The sequence below is a fragment of the Trachypithecus francoisi genome, unplaced genomic scaffold (assembly GCF_009764315.1).
Source record: "Trachypithecus francoisi isolate TF-2019V2 unplaced genomic scaffold, Tfra_2.0 Lachesis_group2, whole genome shotgun sequence".
Classification (NCBI taxonomy): domain Eukaryota; kingdom Metazoa; phylum Chordata; class Mammalia; order Primates; family Cercopithecidae; genus Trachypithecus; species Trachypithecus francoisi.
In genome coordinates, this window is record NW_022681465.1 from 169,930,538 (window position 1) to 169,950,927 (window position 20,390).

The 20,390-nt window shown below is 39.5% G+C and overlaps 1 protein-coding gene across 12 annotated transcripts in view; it reads right to left on the reverse strand.

The window, feature by feature from the left end:
- Positions 1–9,669: 9,669 nt before the first annotated feature.
- The window catches only part of SNCAIP (synuclein alpha interacting protein), a 153,937-nt gene continuing 143,216 nt past the window's right edge, over positions 9,670–20,390 (reverse strand). For all 12 annotated transcript variants that reach the window (XM_033181436.1, XM_033181443.1, XM_033181437.1 and 9 more), the window contains one exon: positions 9,670–10,242. In XM_033181436.1, coding sequence (XP_033037327.1) covers positions 10,158–10,242 — 85 coding nt within the window. In that variant the 3' untranslated portion in view covers positions 9,670–10,157. The remainder of the gene's footprint in view (positions 10,243–20,390) is intronic.

Genomic DNA, 20,390 nt, shown 5'->3' on the forward strand with positions numbered 1-20,390 from the left:
TGTACATTGCGCTGATGCGGAGTGCTCCTTAGAAGGACTCTCAGGATCTAGGACTAAGGCCCTGGATCTGGGTCAGAGCAAGGAGACGAATTGAACAGAGAACTCCCTTTTGAATCTCTGCCCACCGGTCTATAGGTTGGAAAATATTAAGGGCTGTTTGACTCTTTTCCAAGATTCTCTGAGTTTGACAAGCTACCAGGAAGGCCATTTGGCTGTGAACATGTGGTACTATGTTCCTATCTGTGATTCTCATTTTGACAATCACATTACATGTGGACATGGGCAGCCAATTACTGCATCTGAGTATATATTGGTCAGCCTCTATTAAATGCAAACCTTACAGGGCACCTGCCTGGCCTCAGCCAAACCAAAAGTGATTTCTCCCTCCTCTCAGCTACACTGAGTCCCTCCACACATATTGTTTTTTGTCTTGCACTTTACATATTCGTGTATGTGATTTCTCCCAGCGTCCATAGACAGTAAGCAACTTGAAGATAACAATTATCTTACACTTTGAATCAGCATTGCCTTGCACACACAATTGGTGTGGACTTATAACATCAATTATTAGGTTGCTGCAAACATAATTGCAGTTTTTGCCATTAAAGGTAATGGCAATTATGTTTGCACCAACCTAATAAATAAAACAAATGGGCAGGATTGGGCAGATAGAAAGGTATGGTGGAAAAAACATGATGGAAACATTTATATTTATTTCAGCCCACTTATTCTCAGAAGGTCTTTAAAATAGAAGACATAGATGTGTTACAGCCATTAAAAAGGATAAAAATATAAGAACAAAGGAAGAGGGTGGAGTTGGAGACAGATTGTTATACTAGAAAAAACTAGGCTAAGGATTGCTACTGAGATTAAATGCAAACTTTGCTGTTGACCTTTTCCTGGCAAGCAAGACAAAAAGGGAAAATGCGAGTTATATAAGGTTCTTATTAGCTAATAAAAAGAAGCATGCCAGTTTTTCCTATAGAAGCATTTTTTTTCTCTAGTACTAACTCTAAGAGGAATTTATTTTATGGCCCCTTATAGAGCTATTCAATTTTTAAATATATGATGGTTTCAATAAGAGTTTTATAAAAAATATATAGAAACTTTTTCTATATGACTATTTCTTATATTGATTTTTGATAAATGCCATAGTTTATAGATGACATTTCTATGGAGACTTAGGGTGTAGTTTAACCATCAGCAGTGAAATGAATTTGAGCCCATAGCTTTTGGAAGGACCCTGGAAATGGTACATTTCAATAATAATGACCACAAAATTATATCCAAATAGAATATAACTTTGGCTGCATTTCTTTGAAATTTGGCTAAATAGTTCTGTTCCGGTATACACATTTTGATTTGACATTGGGCTTTCATGATAGTTAGAACAGTCTAAATTCCATATATGTGTAATGACCCAAAACTGATTCCAGCACATCCTAAACTAACATTAGTAGAAATCACTCTGGGGGATGTGAAAAGTATTCTAAAAGACCTCTGGTTTATAAATCAGTTTAAGCACCCAACCCAATTAAACAAGTTTCTTTTGTACTCTGGGACTTCTTCGAGATATGAACATGCTAATATATCATTACAGACTGGATTCCCTGGTAAGTAGACTCCGACCTAGAGATTAATGTGCAGGAAGTTTATTATAGATGGCTCTTGGGATCAACATCTATGTTAAGGAAGAGAATGAGGCTGTGTCAGGTAGAGGAAGAAGTTGGGACTAACCCATGGGGGAGGTCTGAAGCTGGGATGGCTTTCCGGGATTGTCCGAAGTTATGTTAGGGGCTGGGTCTACATACCTGCACATTGACCACTGCTGGATATGGGCTGCCCAGGGAAAGGTTGTGCTCTCGGGCAAGGTGACTTTCTTCCGCCAAGGGCAATTCCTGGAGAAGGCTAACACCTGAAAGCTCTGGGCCAGCAGTACCACCAGCAGCTGGGGGACTATGTCCTTTGTCTCTGAAGGTGGGACTTCACAGTGTATGTCAGGACTTTGTATGCACTGTTTACCAAACTAATTAGCAAAACATACATTAATCCTGGAGCACAGCCAAACATCCCCTAGTCCTAGTGGTAAATAGAATATGATCTGTGAAATGCTGCTTTATTCCAGTGGTTTATTCTTTATTCTGTCAACTGAGTACCTCAGTTAGGTTGTATATTTGGCTGCTCCTACCAGAAGACAGATATCAGTGATTTAGTCAATTAGGAGAGTTTTTTTTACTCAATAAGTAATATGTACAATTCAGGGCTCACATAGCTACACAAGGAACTGGGTTCCTTATCTTTCCTTTTTTTCCTTTTTTTAAAGAATCTGACTTTTGTCCTTATGGCCAAAGAAGCAGTGCTGTATCCCAGGGTAGTACAAAGGGCAAAAGATGAGTGCCAGGTAAGCTTTGACCTCTATAAGATTTTCTAAAGCCCCACTCTACGAATTCCACTTCCCTCTCATTGGCCAGACTGAGTCACATGGCCATTCCCAGTTTCAAGGGCATCTGGGAAGGTAATTTTATCTGGGAACATTTAACTGTGTTCTCTTAATCAGAAGAAAGGGAAAAAGGATATTGAGGAGATAACTAGCATTTTCTACCACAAATAATAGAATTTAAATTCTTCTGCCATTGTTCCTAATTGGCTGAACAACTATGAGAACAAATTCCACAGAAAAAATATACAGTTATAAAATACATATATGAGTATAACATCATGACAGATCACTGTACTTCTCAGATTTATTCTGTTAATTAAGACTTTCCATATTTCATCAAAAATATTTCTTAAACGTAATCCAGCATATAAACAGAACCAAAGACAAGAACCACATGATTATCTCAATAGATGCAGAAAAGGCTTTTGACAAAATTCAACAGCCCTTTATGCTAAAAACGCTCAATAAATTCGGTATTGATGGAAGGTACCTCAAAATAATAAGAGCTATTTATGACAAACCCACAGCTAATATCATACTGAATGGGCAAAAACTGGAAAAATTCCCTTTGAAAACTGGCACAAGACAGGGATGCCCTCTCTCACCACTCCTATTCAACATAGTGTTGGAAGTTCTGGCTAGGGCAATCAGGCAAGAGAAAGAAATCAAGGGTATCCAGTTAGGAAAAGAAGAAGTCAAATTGTCCCTGTTTGCAGATGACATGATTGTATATTTAGAAAACCCCATTGTCTCAGCCCAAAATCTCCTTAAGCTGATAAGCAACTTCAGCAAAGTCTCAGGATACAAAATTAATGTGCAAAAATCACAAGCATTCTTATACAACAGTAACAGACAAGCAGAGAGCCAAATCAGGAATGAAATTCCATTCACAATTGCTTCAAAGAGAATAAAATACCTAGGAATCCAGCTTACAAGGGATGTCAAGGACCTCTTCAAAGAGAACTACAAACCACTGCTCAGTGAAATCAAAGAGGACACAAACAAATGGAAGAACATACCATGCTCATGGATAGGAAGAATCGATATCGTGAAAATGGCCATACTGCCCAAGGTTATTTATAGATTCAATGCCATCCCCATCAAGCTACCAATGACTTTCTTCACAGAATTGGAAAAAACTGCTTTAAAGTTCATATGGAACCAAAAAAGAGCCCGCATTGCCAAGACAATCCTAAGTCAAAAGGACAAAGCTGGAGGCGTCACGCTACCTGACTTCAAACTATACTACAAGGCTACAGTAACCAAAACAGCATGGTACTGGTACCACAACAGAGATATAGACCAATGGAACAGAACAGAGTCCTCAGAAATAATACCACACATCTACAGCCATCTGATCTTTGACAAACCTGAGAGAAACAAGAAATGGGGAAAGGATTCCCTATTTAATAAATGGTGCTGGGAAAATTGGCTAGCCATAAGTAGAAAGCTGAAACTGGATCCTTTCCTTACCCCTTATACGAAGATTAATTCAAGATGGATTAGAGACTTAAATGTTAGACCTAATACCATAAAAACCCTAGAAGAAAATCTAGGTAGTACCATACAGGACATAGGCATGGGCAAGGACTTCATGTCTAAAACACCAAAAGCAATGGCAGCAAAAGCCAAAATTGACAAATGGGATCTAATTAAACTAAAGAGCTTTTGCACAGCAAAAGAAACTACCATCAGAGTGAACAGGCAACCTACAGAATGGGAGAAAATGTTTGCAACCTACTCATCTGACAAAGGGCTAATATCCAGAATCTACAAAGAACTCAAACAAATTTACAAGAAAAAAACAAACAACCCCATCAAAAAGTGGGCAAAGGATATGAACAGACATTTCTCAAAAGAAGACATTCATACAGCCAACAGACACATGAAAAAATGCTCATCATCACTCGCCATCAGAGAAATGCAAATCAAAACCACAATGAGATACCATCTCACACCAGTCAGAATGGCAATCATTAAGAAGTCAGGAAACAACAGGTGTTGGAGAGGATGTGGAGAAATAGGAACACTTTTACACTGTTGGTGGGATTGTAAACTAGTTCAACCATTATGGGAAACAGTATGGCGATTCCTCAAGGATCTAGAACTAGATGTACCATATGACCCAGCCATCCCACTACTGGGTATATACCCAAAGGATTATAAATTACTCTACTACAAAGACACATGCACACGTATGTTTATTGCGGCACTATTCACAATAGCAAAGACTTGGAATCAACCCAAATGTCCATCTGTGACAGACTGGATTAAGAAAATGTGGCATATATACACCATGGAATACTATGCAGCCATCAAAAAGGATGAGTTTGCGTCCTTTGTAGGGACATGGATGCAGCTGGAAACCATCATTCTTAGCAAACTATCACAAGAAGAGAAAACCAAACACCGCATGTTCTCACTCATAGGTGGGAACTGAACAATGAGATCACTTGGACTGGGGAAGGGGAACATCACACACTGGGGCCTATCATGGGGAGGGGGGAGTGGGGAGGGATTGCACTGGGAGTTGTACCTGATGTAAATGACAAGTTGATGGGTGCTGACGAGTTGATGGGTGCAGCACACCAACATGGCACAAGTATACATATGTAACAAACCTGCACGTTATGCACATGTACCCTAGAACTTAAAGTATAATATAAAAAAAAAAAAAAAAAAAAGAAGCCAAAAAAAAAAAAAAGAATTTATCGCTAATTTACTTCCACCACTTGCGGCAGAGCTGTGTACATGGTAGGCATTCAGCATGTGTGTGTGTGTGGTGTGTACAAAATAATATATTTGACATATAACAGTGTCCTATGCAACAAGGTCATAAAATATTATATACCTTGGTGGTTTACCCAGAGGAGCCCCTCCAGTAGCAGCTAGGAAATGGTATTGAGAGGTGGGGTTTGGTCTTTGCTTTGAGTGTGCTTTTTCTTGGTTATGCTACTGCATAATGAGTAGTCTTCTGGTGGTTTGACTTCTATAAACATTGATTTTAGGAAATTTAGAGAAATATTTCATAACAAGTGAACACCTAGCTACATTATGATTAAACATTAAAGTGTCATGACCCTATCCTGGATTTAAAAGTTCTTGTTGTGTCTTCTACCTCTCCCCTCCAGAAAAGAAGCTTCATTTTCTATAATTATAGGATTTACAAAATTTCCAACACGTGAATCACAACATGGAGCATGATTTTCAAATTGTATACACATTACACACACTCCCTTAAAACACAAAATAGGTTCTTCTCCACATTCTAACCCAGGTTTAGGGATATACTACTCTTTCTTTCTCTTTGAGGACAGGGTAATTTTTTGCCCATTCTTCTCAAATATTTTCTCAATAGACAGTTCACAGCATCACAAAATTAAAAGTGGAAGCCATGGTGAATGCCAGAAGATTCTGCATTTGAACATGCTCCCAGCCGATGCCAATGCTGATGGGTTCTGATCACATTTTGAGTTAACGAGGTGCTGGTTATAAAACTTAGTTGCACAAAGAAGTGTTAAGTATTTGAGGTAATGGATATACTAAGTACCATGACCTGATCGCTGTAAATGATATGGTTCCAAACATTACTATGTATCCCATGAATATGTACAATTATTGTTAACTTAAATCTGGTTGCATATGGAAATCCTAGTATTTTTTCTTCTCCTTCTTCCTTCTTTCCTCCTCCTTCTCCTCCTTCCTTCTTCTTTTTCATCTTATTCTTTACAAATATTGATGCCTGGGTTCCACCACAGAGAGGGGATTTATTTGTTGGGGGTTTAGCTTGGGCATCCAGTATTTAAAAGCTCCCCTAGGTGGTATAATGTACAGCAAAATTTGGGAATCACTGCTATAAACTAGTTGGAATAGTTTTTTTCCACAAGTCTCTCCAAATGCACAATTTGGTAGACTTATCTATCTTTGTTGCTTCTATGGCTGATACCAACTTCCAGGTCTTTTTTGTTCAAATGGAATGCCTAGCACAGGGCCTCATTCTTTGGCATGGGTTGAATCACAGTGTGTTGAATATATCAGCATATGGGATGCTTGTCACACTCACATGCTCTAGCAAGAAGGGAGAAGCGGCTTGCTTTTCACTGTAAACCTGGTCCAGCACATGTCTATTTACTGCAATTTCTTTGCCAGGTTTCTTCCAAGGAAGATCCCATATATATAGGGTTTAATGATCTTGTAAACAGAAGGCAGAGAAGAGAGAGAGAAAAAAGGAGGGGAGATGACAGCAAAGAGGGAGGGAGAGGAGAGAGTAAGGGAGAGAAGGAAGGAAGAAGAGAGAAAATGAGGACAAGGAGAGAATAGAAGAAGACTGGAGAGGATATGAAAAGAAAGATGGCTGTAAGTTGTTAGTAGATACTAAACACCATCTGTGAGAGGTGATACTAAGATTCTGTTGAGATTAACAAATTTATGGTCTCATTAGAAGACAGGAATCAAGTGCTTGAAAAGTTCTATAAAACTATGCAGTAGTCAAAGAATAAAGGGAAATAATAATGAGACAACATAACATAATAATGACAGACCTATCAGCCAATGAGAGTTATGGGCTGTAGACAGCATGAACTCCATTTTTTACAAGGGGCAATGGTACCAACTCTGTTGCAATAACTCCTTAGGCTTACTTAGCTCTATCAACTTAATTCAACATTAAGGATATAGGTGGCTGCTGAAGAAAAAACATTTAATCTAGTTTGTATCAAGGAGTCTTTTAGGGAGTTATTTAAATATTTATAATTATTTCCTCTAGCCTGTACCATAATTTTGCTTATAATTATTCATTTTGAGAAAAATAATTAATTCTCAAAGTCTTACTTGATGGTATCTTTTGAAAGCCTCATCCCCACTTCCAACTCTACGATGCACATCTAGAACTTTCTTATTTGGTTTGAAGTCTTGATACTGTTTTACAAGAATAAATAGTGGGAATTCAATCCATTGAAAGTGGTGACAGTTTGGTATCTTGTTATCTTTTCTAAGAAACATTCCTAATTTGCTGTGTTGAACTTTGGCAATATAAGTCCCTTTAGTGACATAAAAGAAGCCAGTCTTTAAAAGATACCGACAGATGTGATTGTTTTTTACAATGGAGCTGAGTTTCCTACTCTGCTGCATGTAATTAGGCATGCAGATAGAGCTTTACTCATTTTACTAGCCCAATGGGCGGCAGCTGGGACAGGGACCTCAAAGCTCTGCTCACTAAAAGGAAGCACACTCTTGCTTTCTTTAACATGTTAATGCGTCTCCATTTCTAGAAAAAAATAAATGAGTTTTCTGTGTTTTCATTTAAAAAATGGTGGACAAAACTAAGTTTGTGGTAAGGAAAACATCATTTGTACTAATTTCAAGCAACCATAATGTATCAATTTCATAAGGAACTTAGTAAAGATAGGTACATGTATAATTTAAGGGCCATTATTTTTAGTATCCTAGCAACATCATTAAACAGAATGCATTATCAGCCCAGATTTCTTGGACTGATCTGGATCTGCTCAACTTCCCTATTTTACCTTTTTTATTCTTTGCTTTTCTGTACTCAGACTGCAGAAGCTAAAATGCTAGTGTCACTGAACAAGTGAATTGCCAGTGTTTTCTAAGTCAAAGTAACATCTCTTTCTTTCAAACTCTTGAAATTTTCTTTGCTATGTTTAATCAGGAACTCTTTGCGGCTTATGAAATCTCTGCCTAGCCCCCTTCATCTTTCACATTTAAAAACACAGTTTAAGAACAAAACTGGAAGACAGAGAGCACTTACCGGGTCCTCTTTCTTTGAGGCTTCATTTTGGCCAAATCCCAAAGGTTGGCTGTGTGACCTCACCATCACCTCCTCTGCACTAAGCAAAAAGAAAACACAGGAGTCTACATTTCACATGTGCTTGCCATAAATTCTCTATTAGAATCTCAAGCAATAGGACAAAGTAGTGAAATATGAGGAAAAAATCAAAGTGGGTGGATAAGGCCAAGGGGCATAAATCAGAGTGAGGGCATCCCGTTTGAGGAAAAGACCATGTGATAAATGAAGGTTCACACATAGCACCAGGCTCTAACAGTAGCAACTCACAGGACCCAGACAAGGACATAGCACATGGAATGAAATTCATAGACGTGTTGCTCTGTAAGTTTGAAAGGAAACTTCTCTTCGATGTGCATGTAGGCCCATCTTGCCCTTTCCAGATTTCTCGGGCAGGGCAATGTCCCTTGTCTGAGATCAAAGGGCTGTTAGAAGAAGAGCTGACACCAGAACTCATGCTTCCTGTGTGCGAGTCCAGCAGTTAGTGCACTAGGGAGACAGCACAGTGTAGGATCATTAGTGTAGTGGGCATAATAGGCAAATATGTACCAAAGCCTAGTTATGCGATTTACTACTAGTGTTACCTGTTACTTGGGAACCAGGTCTTAAGACATTCCAAACTTTTGTTTTCTAATCTATAAAATGAAAGTAGTAATATCACCACATAATACTGTCTGGTACATAAAAGGCACTCAGATATTATTAGCTCCTTTTCTACCTAATTGCATCTCATCAAGCCCAAGTTTGTCAGATGACCTACATATGCAAGATTATCTCTTAATTCAGTGAGTTTATCTGCTCTCTGCACCAGGATACAGGAATGGTTCACATTTGACTGATTTGGCTGCAGTGACATTGCTAGTAACTGTAATAGCATACAGTGTTCCCTCCTACTGGTAAGAATACATTCTACTTTTAAACTAAAACTTGACAGGCCTCTTATAGGCCATGCCAATACTTTGAAAATAAAACTCTTGAAGTTTCAACAGAAATATATTTTTACATGATAGGAGGAAGCCTTCTGGAACTTACCGCTTACATGGAGGGAGAGAGCTGCGTCAACAATGGGGCTGTTATGAACTTGGGCTCCACACTGTCTCCTAAAGGGATTAGACAGGTCTCAATGTGTCAGAGGCAGAAAAAAGTGACCCAAGAAGGGGCTAAATCCTTAGTTCTCCTTAATATTTTCCCATGTCAACACTGAGATTTGAGAAGGCAGAAGGAACTGACTTACTTTATATACTTGTCTGATCTTTTACTACTTAATGAAATATAGAATGTTTTATTTGAACCCTATGGGAAAACTGCTAAACTGAGCAGTTTGTTCCTGAAATCAAATACCAGCAATCAAAATACTTGCAAAGTCCCTTAGAAATCAGAACATCACAGATTTGTTAGAAAGTAAGTGCCCCAAGCTTATAGGTGGCTGTTAACATTGTTTTATTTCCTTTATACAAAAGTAGAAATGACAGAAAGAACACTCTTGACATAAAACAATATCACCGACCTGATCTCATGAAGGAGCTGAGCCAAATCTGCCCACATTATGGGGAAAGGGAGGTTCAATCAACATTAGCAAATACTCATGCAATTGATGAAATATAAAATGGCATCAGTGGTTTGGTCAACGTCCTGTGGGTAGGGTGAATCAATCTACTCTTAAAAAACATACATTTTCCCAATCATGCTTTTAAACAGCATCTTTAAAAAAAAAAAACACACAAGTTATATATACAGATATCACCCCAAAATGAATCTTTTACAGTCTACTACTATAAATTTAAGGCATCCTGATATTCTGTTCTTCTGCTGGTGAGGCATTGTTTTCATGGTTCTCTTTCCATAGAGGATAGTCCAGAAATTTTCAATAGTGTCCAAAGGGCATCAGTGAGAGAAAATTTAAAAAGTGATTTACAAGAAGAGTTCTTTTGACTCTGGCTCAGCAATGTGCTTTATGCTGTAGGATTTCTTCATTTTTCTATTGATGTCATTATGCCTAAGCAGAAGAGAAACCACAGGCCAAAATTAGATAAAACTATGGTCAAGTTACAAGACAACACCACTAAACAGCTCACCAAAAAATGGAAATTATCCTCATACAAACCACACTGAAGAACACTTCATTCCAATACGCAAATTATTCTCTTTACATATAAACCACTCTTTAAACAATGAAAGCAATAGTCATGTAATAACACACACTTACTAAACACTTTTTAACTCAGCTATGGAAATAATTTCTCAACCATACTGATTGAAATACAGGCATTTTACAGTCAAGGGAATTTTATCAGAGCTAAACAAGATAGGAAGTATAGTACTGTTGGTTGTGTATGAACAAAATATTTTTATTTTCTTTAGATAGATTCACTGGTGACACTTTTATTCTCCAAAAACTTGAGCCTTAAAAGTTTAAAGAAGAATGCTTTTTCTTTGGGGTGTGATTACTGAGTCATAGCATGTTGAAAGATCATAAGTAGATAAATCTATGGGAAAAAGAAAAAGCTAAAGAACAATATGCTCCTTTCCCCTCAATACTGGATACCTAGTAAGTCTGTGGAAAAAGAGTACAAACTCAAGCCATGGAACAGCTTTGCTTTTCAAATAAATTTTCCCCTAGGTAGGTGCAATCATTTTCATGAGGTATTAGTCCCATTCTGGGTGTAAAATCTTCAGAGAGGAGCTATCTTCTGAGGGTGGAAAAGGCCACATATTACTAAATTACTTCTTGTTGCTATATCAGACAAGAACACTTTCTGGTAATGATACTAGCTATTATGAGACCACATTTGGATGCAGGAGAACCCCAGGCGTGGCTCCAGAGTCTCAAAATTGTGCTTACTCACAAAGACCATGAAGCCTATTTTCAGTGTGCTGGAATATATTTGATCATCATCATCATCTGAAAGTTATAATTCTTATTTTTATTTTTCCTCCAACTGGAACTTTAGAGCACTGTCCATGGGCAAGAAAGGGAAAGGGAAGAAGGTGAAAGAAAAATCTAATTGGCTAAAAGATGTGATAGAGATTCCAATTAAACATGATGGATTGAATACACACATTTGTCCTCCATATCCTGCAAAATAACACTGAAATAAAAGAAATTAAAAAGGCACAAATTTAGATGAATAAGGGAAATGGGAGGAGAGGATACAACAGACAAAATGTCAATAGTATTTCAGAAACAGAAAGGTGGATGAACATTTAGAATTGGTTTAGCAGAGCAGAAAAAGCAAAAACCCAAGCTTACAGTTAGGGAATCCAACTAACTGATCTGCACTGCTGCCAGATGCAGGAATTAGAAGCACCGTGTACTTCTGAAGATGACACCAACTATGTTAAAGAATGAAGAAGCTCTCTATACACTAACACATAAAGTCCTCCAACATGTAAGGTGAAAAAAAGCAAGAAACAAAACTGTGTGTAGAGTATGACACCTTTATTGTAAAAAGGAAGATAAAGATATGCATTTGTATTTGACTGCAAACATTTAAGTAAGATTTGCTCATAAAACTCTACAAAAGCCAGGCGCGGTGGCTCACACCTGTAATCCCAACACTTTGGGAGGCCAAGGCAGGTGGAACAGTTGAGGTCAGTAGTTCGAGATCAGCTTGGCCAACATGGCGACACTCTGTCTCTACCAAAAATACACAAATTAGCCAGGTGTGGTGGCTGTAGTCCCAGTTATGGAGGCTGAGGCATGAGAATCACTTGAACCCAGGAGGCAGAGGTTGCAGTGAGCCAAGACCACACCACTGCACTCCATCCTGGGTGACAGAGCAACACTCTGTCTCAAAAAGAAAATAAAAAGAAAAAAATGTAAAAAGCTATAATGAAGGAAAAAAGAGAAAACCAGTAAAGTGATATTGGAAATTAATATTATTATAGCAGAAATAAAAAATTCATTAGCAAAATTGAAAGGCAAAATTCAGTAAACATATTAGAGATTCAAACTAAAAAAAGTCAAAGTATGGATAAATAGAGAAGAATCATTAGAAAATCTGAGGATCAGTCCAGTATGTCTAACGTTAGAATAAGATGATTTTCAAATGAGGGAACAGAGAAATTGGAGAAGAGAAAATTTTCAGAGAAATTGTACAAAACATTTCCCAGAATTGAAGTACTGAGATTGAAAAAGCTTGCTGAGTGCCCACAGTCCAGGAATGAAAACAGACCCACATCATGGCAAAGCACCAAAAAATCAAAATTTTGGAGATAAAGAAGAAATCATAAAATCTTCCAAGCCATCAGCAGAGAAGAATGGGGCTTCTCAACAAACACATTAGAAGCAAAAGAAAATGAAATGATGTGTTCAAGATTCTGAAAGAAAATAATTTCCCACCTAGAATCCTATACTGAGTCGAACACTCAATCCGGTAAATTGAAGGTATTTTCAGACTGTCAAGGTCTCAAAAAACTTAGCATCTATTTACTTTCCTTGGGTGGGAAGATATACGACTGAAGCATGAGAATCAACAAAAAAGAAAAGACAGGTTCAGGAAACAGAGTCTTAACAGGACAGAAGCAAAAGGAATTCCCAGGATGATGTGCATGACAGACTCCAGGATGATAGCTGTGTGGCAGTGCCAGGAGGCAGCAGTGAAGATGGGGGCAGGAGGAGGGGGTCTCCATGAACAGAGAGAAACTGACAAACACCTGAACTGTCTGAGGGTGCTAAAAGATGGTTTGGTTTTCAGCAGAGTGTATAGAAACGCATTGTAAATTAAGAAACCAAAATTATTTCCATGGGAAATATAAAATTGTATGAGAAAGAAAATATAACACAGGACAACACAATGAATCCTTGTGATTAATATTTAAATAACCATAATGATAATTAACACTGAATACTGATTTAGCTCTTTAGAGTGATACAACTATACTCATGGGGGTGGGAGGAAGAGGAAGTAGGAATGTGTGCATGTATGTAGTTGTGTGTGTGACAGAGAGAAAAGAGAGGCAAAGAGAGAGACAGAGAAAGAGAGAGTAGGTGCAGTGTTTATTGGATTATTGGATGCTAAAATGGAGCTAGACACATTTGGTTCATTGTTAAAAACACGGATTTAGGAGCCAGACTGACTGAGTTCAAATCCTGGCTCCACAATCTATTGCCATCATTACTATGTAACCTTGGGCAAGATATGTAATCATTCTATGTCTCAGTTTCCAATATGCAAAATTAGTATAATAATAGTATCTCCTTGGCTGGGTGGGGTGGCACATGCTTCTAGTTCTAGCTGCTCAGGAGGCTCAAGTGGGAGGATCTCTTGAGCCCAGAAGTTAGAGGATGCTGTGAGCCAAGATCACACCACTGTACTGCACACTACTGTACTGCAGCACTGTACTGCAGACTGAGCAAGACCCTGTTTCTTTTTTTTTTTTTTTTTTTTTTTTTTTTTTTTTTTTTTTTGAGGCAGAGTCTCGCTCTGTCGCCCAGACTGGAGTGCAGTGGCGCAATCTAGCTCACTGCAAGCTCCGCCTCCCGGGTTCACGCCATTCTCCTGCCTCAGCCTCCCGAGTAGCTGGACTACAGGCGCCCGCCACTCGCCCGGCTAGTTTTTTGTATTTTAGTAGAGACGGGGTTTCACCATGTTAGCCAGGATGGTCTCGATCTCCTGACCTCGTGATCCGCCCTCTCGGCCTCCCAAAGTGCTGGGATTACAGGCGACCCTGTTTCTTAAAAAAAAAAAAAAGTATCTGTCACATAGTGTCATCGAGAAGATTAAAATAGTGAATATGTGTAAAGCACCTGAAATATTCTCTGGGATACTGTACATGCTTTATAAGTGTTTATAAGTGCTATCATTTTGATTTTCTATAGTAGAATGCCAATAAATAACAGGGATACTATTTGAAACTGAAAATATCTATGAGCTTGTTACTTCCAAATAGAGAATACTAGAGAAAACACCTGAAGGAAAAGCGAGTGGTCAATTCAAAAGAGTAAGGTTAGGGAAGGGGGTGGGTTTGGCACAGGGCACATCCAGTCTTTATTATAATGCTAATACTGCTCTTATAAGTATCTATATCACTTTAACAATAAATTTAAAATAAAAAATTTAAAAGAAGGTTTCGGTCATAGGCTAAGGATAATATAGTTTAGACTTTGATGGGCATTTCTGCTTTAATATAAGAGGTGCTGTGGTCAAAAACACTAAAATGAGCACTCTTTCTGCAGGACAAAACCCCGTATGATTAGAGCTAAGTCTATACCAAGTAAAATATTAACTTGAGGCATTTATCTGAAAAATACCAGGATAATTCAATCCTCCCCAACCCTTCAATTACCTAGTCCCAAACTAGCAGTATTCAAAGAACAAAAGTGTTTGGGTAATTCTGGCATGAATTATTCAGATAATCTGCTGCTCCTCTATTTCATTTTTGGATATGAAATCACATTCTGAGTGACCAAAATTGGAAAGAAAAAAAGCTTAAATTTAAATAACAGTTTTTCAAGTGTTCTAACTTGCTGACTCATCTATGCATGGATTGCATATTTCTACAGTTCATGGTGACCAGACAGCAACTTACAGCATCCATGTAGAATGGTCCACGGCGTGCACGACATTTCCTCTGATAACTAAAACAGGGAAACCTTGCTATTTTCTGTGATCTCCCTCAGAGTTTTGACTGAGAGCACATCTATAAGTCTCATCTACTAAGAAATGGGATTCTGGTTCAAGGTATGAAAACTTGTATTTGAAGTGCCCAAATGGAAACTCACTGTGGGTAGATGGACTTGTGACCAGAAGGCCAATATTGATAAAGAACACACCATTTTCCCCCGCTGTGGGAAGACAGGCTCAGTCCTTTCTTTATTTATATCTTTCTTCTTCCTCTTTTCCTCTCTCTAGCTCCGCCTCTCTCTAAATATCTGTGAAGTCTCTATCATGCACCAGGCATCAAGCAAGACGCTGGGAGTACATGTGGAGTCCAAAGGTGCTATTGGGGGTCGCTATTTTCATGAAGCTCTTAGGCCTTTCACAGAGTTTGCCATGTTTTACTTGAATCCTATTTTAATTATCTCTTGATTAGGATCTCCCTGAGTGAAGGAACCATGCCTTATCCTGGCAGAGCAAAATGTGTGACTTAGAGCTGAAAATGGTTGCAAAGAGTGGCCTGGCCATCCAGGGATATGGCATTAGGAAGATTGTCCACCCACGCTGTCCTCAGCGTAGCAACGAAGAGCTCCAGTGATTGGCTGGGGGAGGGATACTTGGTGAAGTCACTGGAAAGTGGCTGTGTAAAGTCTCTATCTGGTGTTTTTAAACTCAACCAACCTATTGCTTCTTTGAAACTCCAGCCTTAAGAGATATAGATAGGCTCTGTTCTTTCAATGCACAAAGATGCCCCTAGTGGTGGCAGACACGTGGTGCAAATATGATATTAATAGAACATGTATCTGCTTTGAGGTCACACAATTCAAAACTGGATCTTTGGGGAATAAGGAAAGGAGGCTGGGGGTGGAGAAGTGAGTTGTCCTTAGGTTTTCTGACTATCCTTAAATCAGGAGTGGCTTGTTGAAAGCAAGTGGTCTGGTGGGAAGATTTTGGTATCCAAGGCAGTTCTCTTCCTGTTATCTTCCTACTGTTGGCTCACGGGTGTTCACAAGTTCCACACATTCATTTCCTGCCTCCCTGAGGCAGTGATTTAAGAGAGTACGAGGGTCTTCCCTGCCTTTTTTATGTCTCAACTTATCATACTTTGATACTAACTAAACTGTTTCACTGTCTTCTTGTGGTGCAATCTGCTTCCTCCTTTTCCCAGTGTAAGGAGCTTATGAAAAGACACCCCATTTGTGCATCCATCTTGGGAACTCTGCCAGCCTCTATAAAGACTTTGCTAAATTGTGCTTAGACACTGGGAAGATATGATCATTCTGGCTTCTCATAACATTGACATTTTTTCTTTAGACACAAGACTCTGCCTTATTGGCAACACTTTCCTGAAATTCTACTGTGCAATGGTCAATGGAAACCCCAAACCCTGGCACATTTGAAAGAAGGAACTGTCACTTAATTCATGTGATGAAATAGTTCAAGTTTAGAGCCTCTTCTTCTCCAAGTCATAGTATATAATGAGGGTTTTCATTCTGAAAATACTTTGAAACTATAGGCGAGGCTGAGGTGGGTGTGGGCGGGACACAGAACACAGAACACCTAAGGAAGCATGAGGAGGCAGGAAAGAGAGAGAGAGTGAGAGACAGAGAAAGGGTTGGCAAGGTTGGGTATGGGGACAGAGACAGAACACTTGGGGAAGCATTGGTGGGGAGGAAGCACGGAGCACCTGGGGGTACATTGCGGGAGAGCACAGACTACCTGGGGATGCATGGGAGCTGGGAGGGTCAGTGCTGCTCTAGGGGTTTCTGGAGCAGAGGCAATCACCCAACTTTAGGTACCTGGTTGTTGTCTTTCAACTTTTGCTAACTGGGCATGGAGCCTGGTGCCAGTAGGTTAGAAAGGCAAACAGAAAATTGTACTTCCATTCAGGGCTTAGAATTTGAAACTACAGGCTGGGTGTGGTGGCTCATGCCTGTAATCCCAACACTTTGGGAGGCTGAGGCAGGTGGATCATCTGAGACCAGGAGTTCAAGACCAGCCTGGCCAATAGGGTGACACCCTGTCTCTACTAAAAATACAAAAAGTAGCTGGGTGGTAGTGGCATACGCCTGTAATCCTAGCTACTCGGGAAGCTGAGGCAGGAAAATCGCTTGAGCCTGGGTGGCGGAGGTTGCAGTGAGCCAAGATCGCACCACTGCACTCCAGCCTGGGTGACAGAGTAAAACCCTGTCTCAAAAACAACACAAAACAAAACCAAAAACAAAAAATCCATGAAACTACAGTTTCTGAGCAAAAACTCAAATGTCTATAGTGTTAAGCACCAACTACTTTACTAAATACTTTTTCATTAACAGCACTTTAACAAACTTTTCTGAACTGTTGCTTTGGTAAGATTTGTCTGTCTCTGAAAGGATGCACTCAACATATATTAGATAGTGTGGTAACACACCTACATGATTGAGTAGGTTTATCATTATCCTTTCAAAAATCAAGCATATGAGTTAAAAATCATGTTAACATTTTAAGGTCAAAAAATGAAAACAAGATTAAAATATGGTTATTTGATAATATATAGAGGAATGATGGCAAGGACCCATTTGTTCAGCAGCACCAGGGTCTTGTTGCACTGGCTGCATTTTCCCATTACGATTCTGGAAACGCTTTTTGGTGGGGCTGAGGATATGCTCTGGTTGGGAGCAGGTTTCAGCCAGGGCCTCACCTTTACTTCCCAATGTCTTCCACATCTTTGTTCCTTTTTCTGTTTAGTATGATGTCCTGGCACTAAGGACAGAAATGTGTGTTTGTGTGTGTTAGGGGTGGGAGAATGATACCCCAATGGGCACAGCAGATGACCATTACCATAGCAGATGTCATCTCACTGCTGGCGAAACAGACCAGTCTCTTTGAAGTGGCTGCTGAACAACCTTAAGATCTATGCAAAATATTTGATACCAGCTCTTGGCTCCCAATATAAAATTCCCAGTGTGGCTAATACCTTGTCAGTAAAATCCACACTAATGGTGTTTATTGCTTTATGATTTTTAAGGAGTCTATGCTAACGCTGGTGCTAGGATTAGAGGTTTCCTGATGTTAACCCCTCAGGCAACCGTGCCACTGTGGTCAAAGTGGGTGTTACTGGTGGTGGCCAGGGGTTAATGCCCTTTGCCTATCAGAACTGGAATCAATGCCCACTTAGTGCCCTAAAGATCTCAGATGGACTTAAACTCTGGAAAATGAATGTTTCACTGGCATTTTAAGACAAGTAATTGCAAACATTTCCTTGGAGTTATAATAACTTAAAAACGACTTGTCCTTTGTAAGATAAAGTAAAGATAAATCTGCTTGTTATAAACCAAGTTATCCTCTGCAGTTGAATCACACTGGGAAAGCTGCTCAAAGGAATCGAGTTGAATCTAATTTTAAAGGGCATTGAAAAGAAATTTAGATTCTTTGCTATCAAGCTGTGACCAATTTAGAAAAATAAATAGCAAACAGTCCTCACAGAGCAGACATTCTTTAAAATGTTATATTTATAGTCCCTATTCTTCTATTATCAGAAAAAAATAACAATTTCTTTTAACTAAAATGGAATTCCAATGTATTCCCGGAACCGGGATCCATCGCCTCACTCTTTTCCCCAGGATATGCTGATAGGGCTATGTAGAGGCAATGACATTTGGCCCCAACTCCAACTCAATGACTGCCACTGGTTTCCAAAGTCATATCACCCTGGGCATTCCTGCTACCTGAGAGGAACCATTTGGTGGTCAAGCAAATTTTAGGGCCAAGATATGGAGTCATTGTTGAGACACGAACACTTTAGTTCCTTTCCTTCTTGCAGTAGGGTCCCATAGACAAAATTAGGTAAGCCTAGGTATTTTTCAGGCCCACATTCCCACTCCAGTCTTAATTTATCAGAGCAATCTTTATTTCAGCCAGAGAGATCCATTTTTGCTTTATCTCAGGAGTGAACCGGCCTAGTTCTCTCTGTCTGTGTGGGATTATGAGTGAGTGAAACATCTCCTTTCTAGCATGAAAGAACTAAGGTTTCCACTTTTTTTTTTTTTTTTTGAGACGGTGTCTTGCTCTGTTATCCAGGCTGGAGTGCAGTGTCACTATCTCTGCTCACTGCAAGCTCCGCCTCCCGGGTTCACGTCATTCTCCTGCCTCAGCTTCCCGAGTAGCTGGGACTACAGGCGCCCGCCACCATGCCTGGCTAATTTTTGTATTTTTAGTAAAGACGGGGTTTCACCTTGTTAGCCAGGATGGTCTCGATCTCCTGACCTCGTGATCCACCCACCTCGGCCTCCCAAAGTGCTGGGATTACAGGCGTGAGCTACCACGCCCGGCCAAGGTTTCCACTTTCTATGGAAACACATGGCAAATGACAACCATGATAAAGTATAGGTTAATTTACAGGGTAATGAGGGGAAGGGGTCAAGATGCTTATTTAAATACATTGAATATTTTTATTTTGGGGTTTCTAAGTATTTATTGTTGAAATTAAATTCTGTTAATAAGTAAAGCCAATGAATCTAATAGGTTCTAAACTGAGCCTTTAGAAGGACTTTTCCTTAAGCTTAGAAAGGGAAAGTGTTAACCTAGCGTCAGATAACTGAGTAGCCCCATAACCTCATTTTGTGCTCTGACTTTTGTAATCCTATTATAGCAGATGTCTCAGCTTTGTTCCGTTACTTGTAAAAAGACAGAATGAAATGTTTCTGGCAGGAGAATCTACTGTGATACTAATAGTCTTGCTCCCTGTGGCTGTAGGAGCCTGGAAGAAATAAGAGGTATTCTTCCCCTTCCCAAGGAGTTTGCCAACTCTTTGTGCTTTCTTGCCTCAGGGGGTTGCTGGTAACTTCTGTTTAAGGACAAAAGCAGAATTTTCCAGGCACCAGAAAACACATTCCTCCCAAGATGGGGACAGAGAAGGGCATAGGGGTGAGGAACCCAGGTTAGGAGAAATGAAATAGAAGTGGGCTAATACCAAGGTCTAGGAGGGGAATGAGTATTTTTTTTTTTTTTTTTTTTTTCTATTCCTTTCCCACCCCAGGCATTGGGCTCTCAGCACTGGCCAAGATTCCCTGCCTCAGTGAGGCTGGAAGCAGTTCAGACACCTGGACTCTGGCAACATGTGAGCCTGACCCAAGCAGACCACTAGTGAACAGTAAATATTGAAGCTCCAAGGTTCTTCCTTTAACATACTGAATTAATGAGCCCCCTAGGGGCATCCGCTAAAATGGCTGATATTTAATTTCCCTCTAGTCTGAATAAAGATGTAGAGCAGATTAAATTTGACTTAGAGGAAGAAAAAAGCAGAGCGACTTTCTTACAACTTAGTATTCTCAACTAAAATTCATACCCACAGCACACAAATACACACACAACACCACCCACCCATCCACCTACCCACATACATGCTTTGGAGGATTTTGGAAGAGTGCTGAATGGCATACCATAATTTTTCAATTTGTCTAAATATTTTAAAAGTGATAGTCTTTTATGACTGGGTGTGGTGGCTCATGCCTGTAATCCCAGCACTTTGGAAGGCTGAGGCTGGTGGATCATTTGGGGTCAGGAG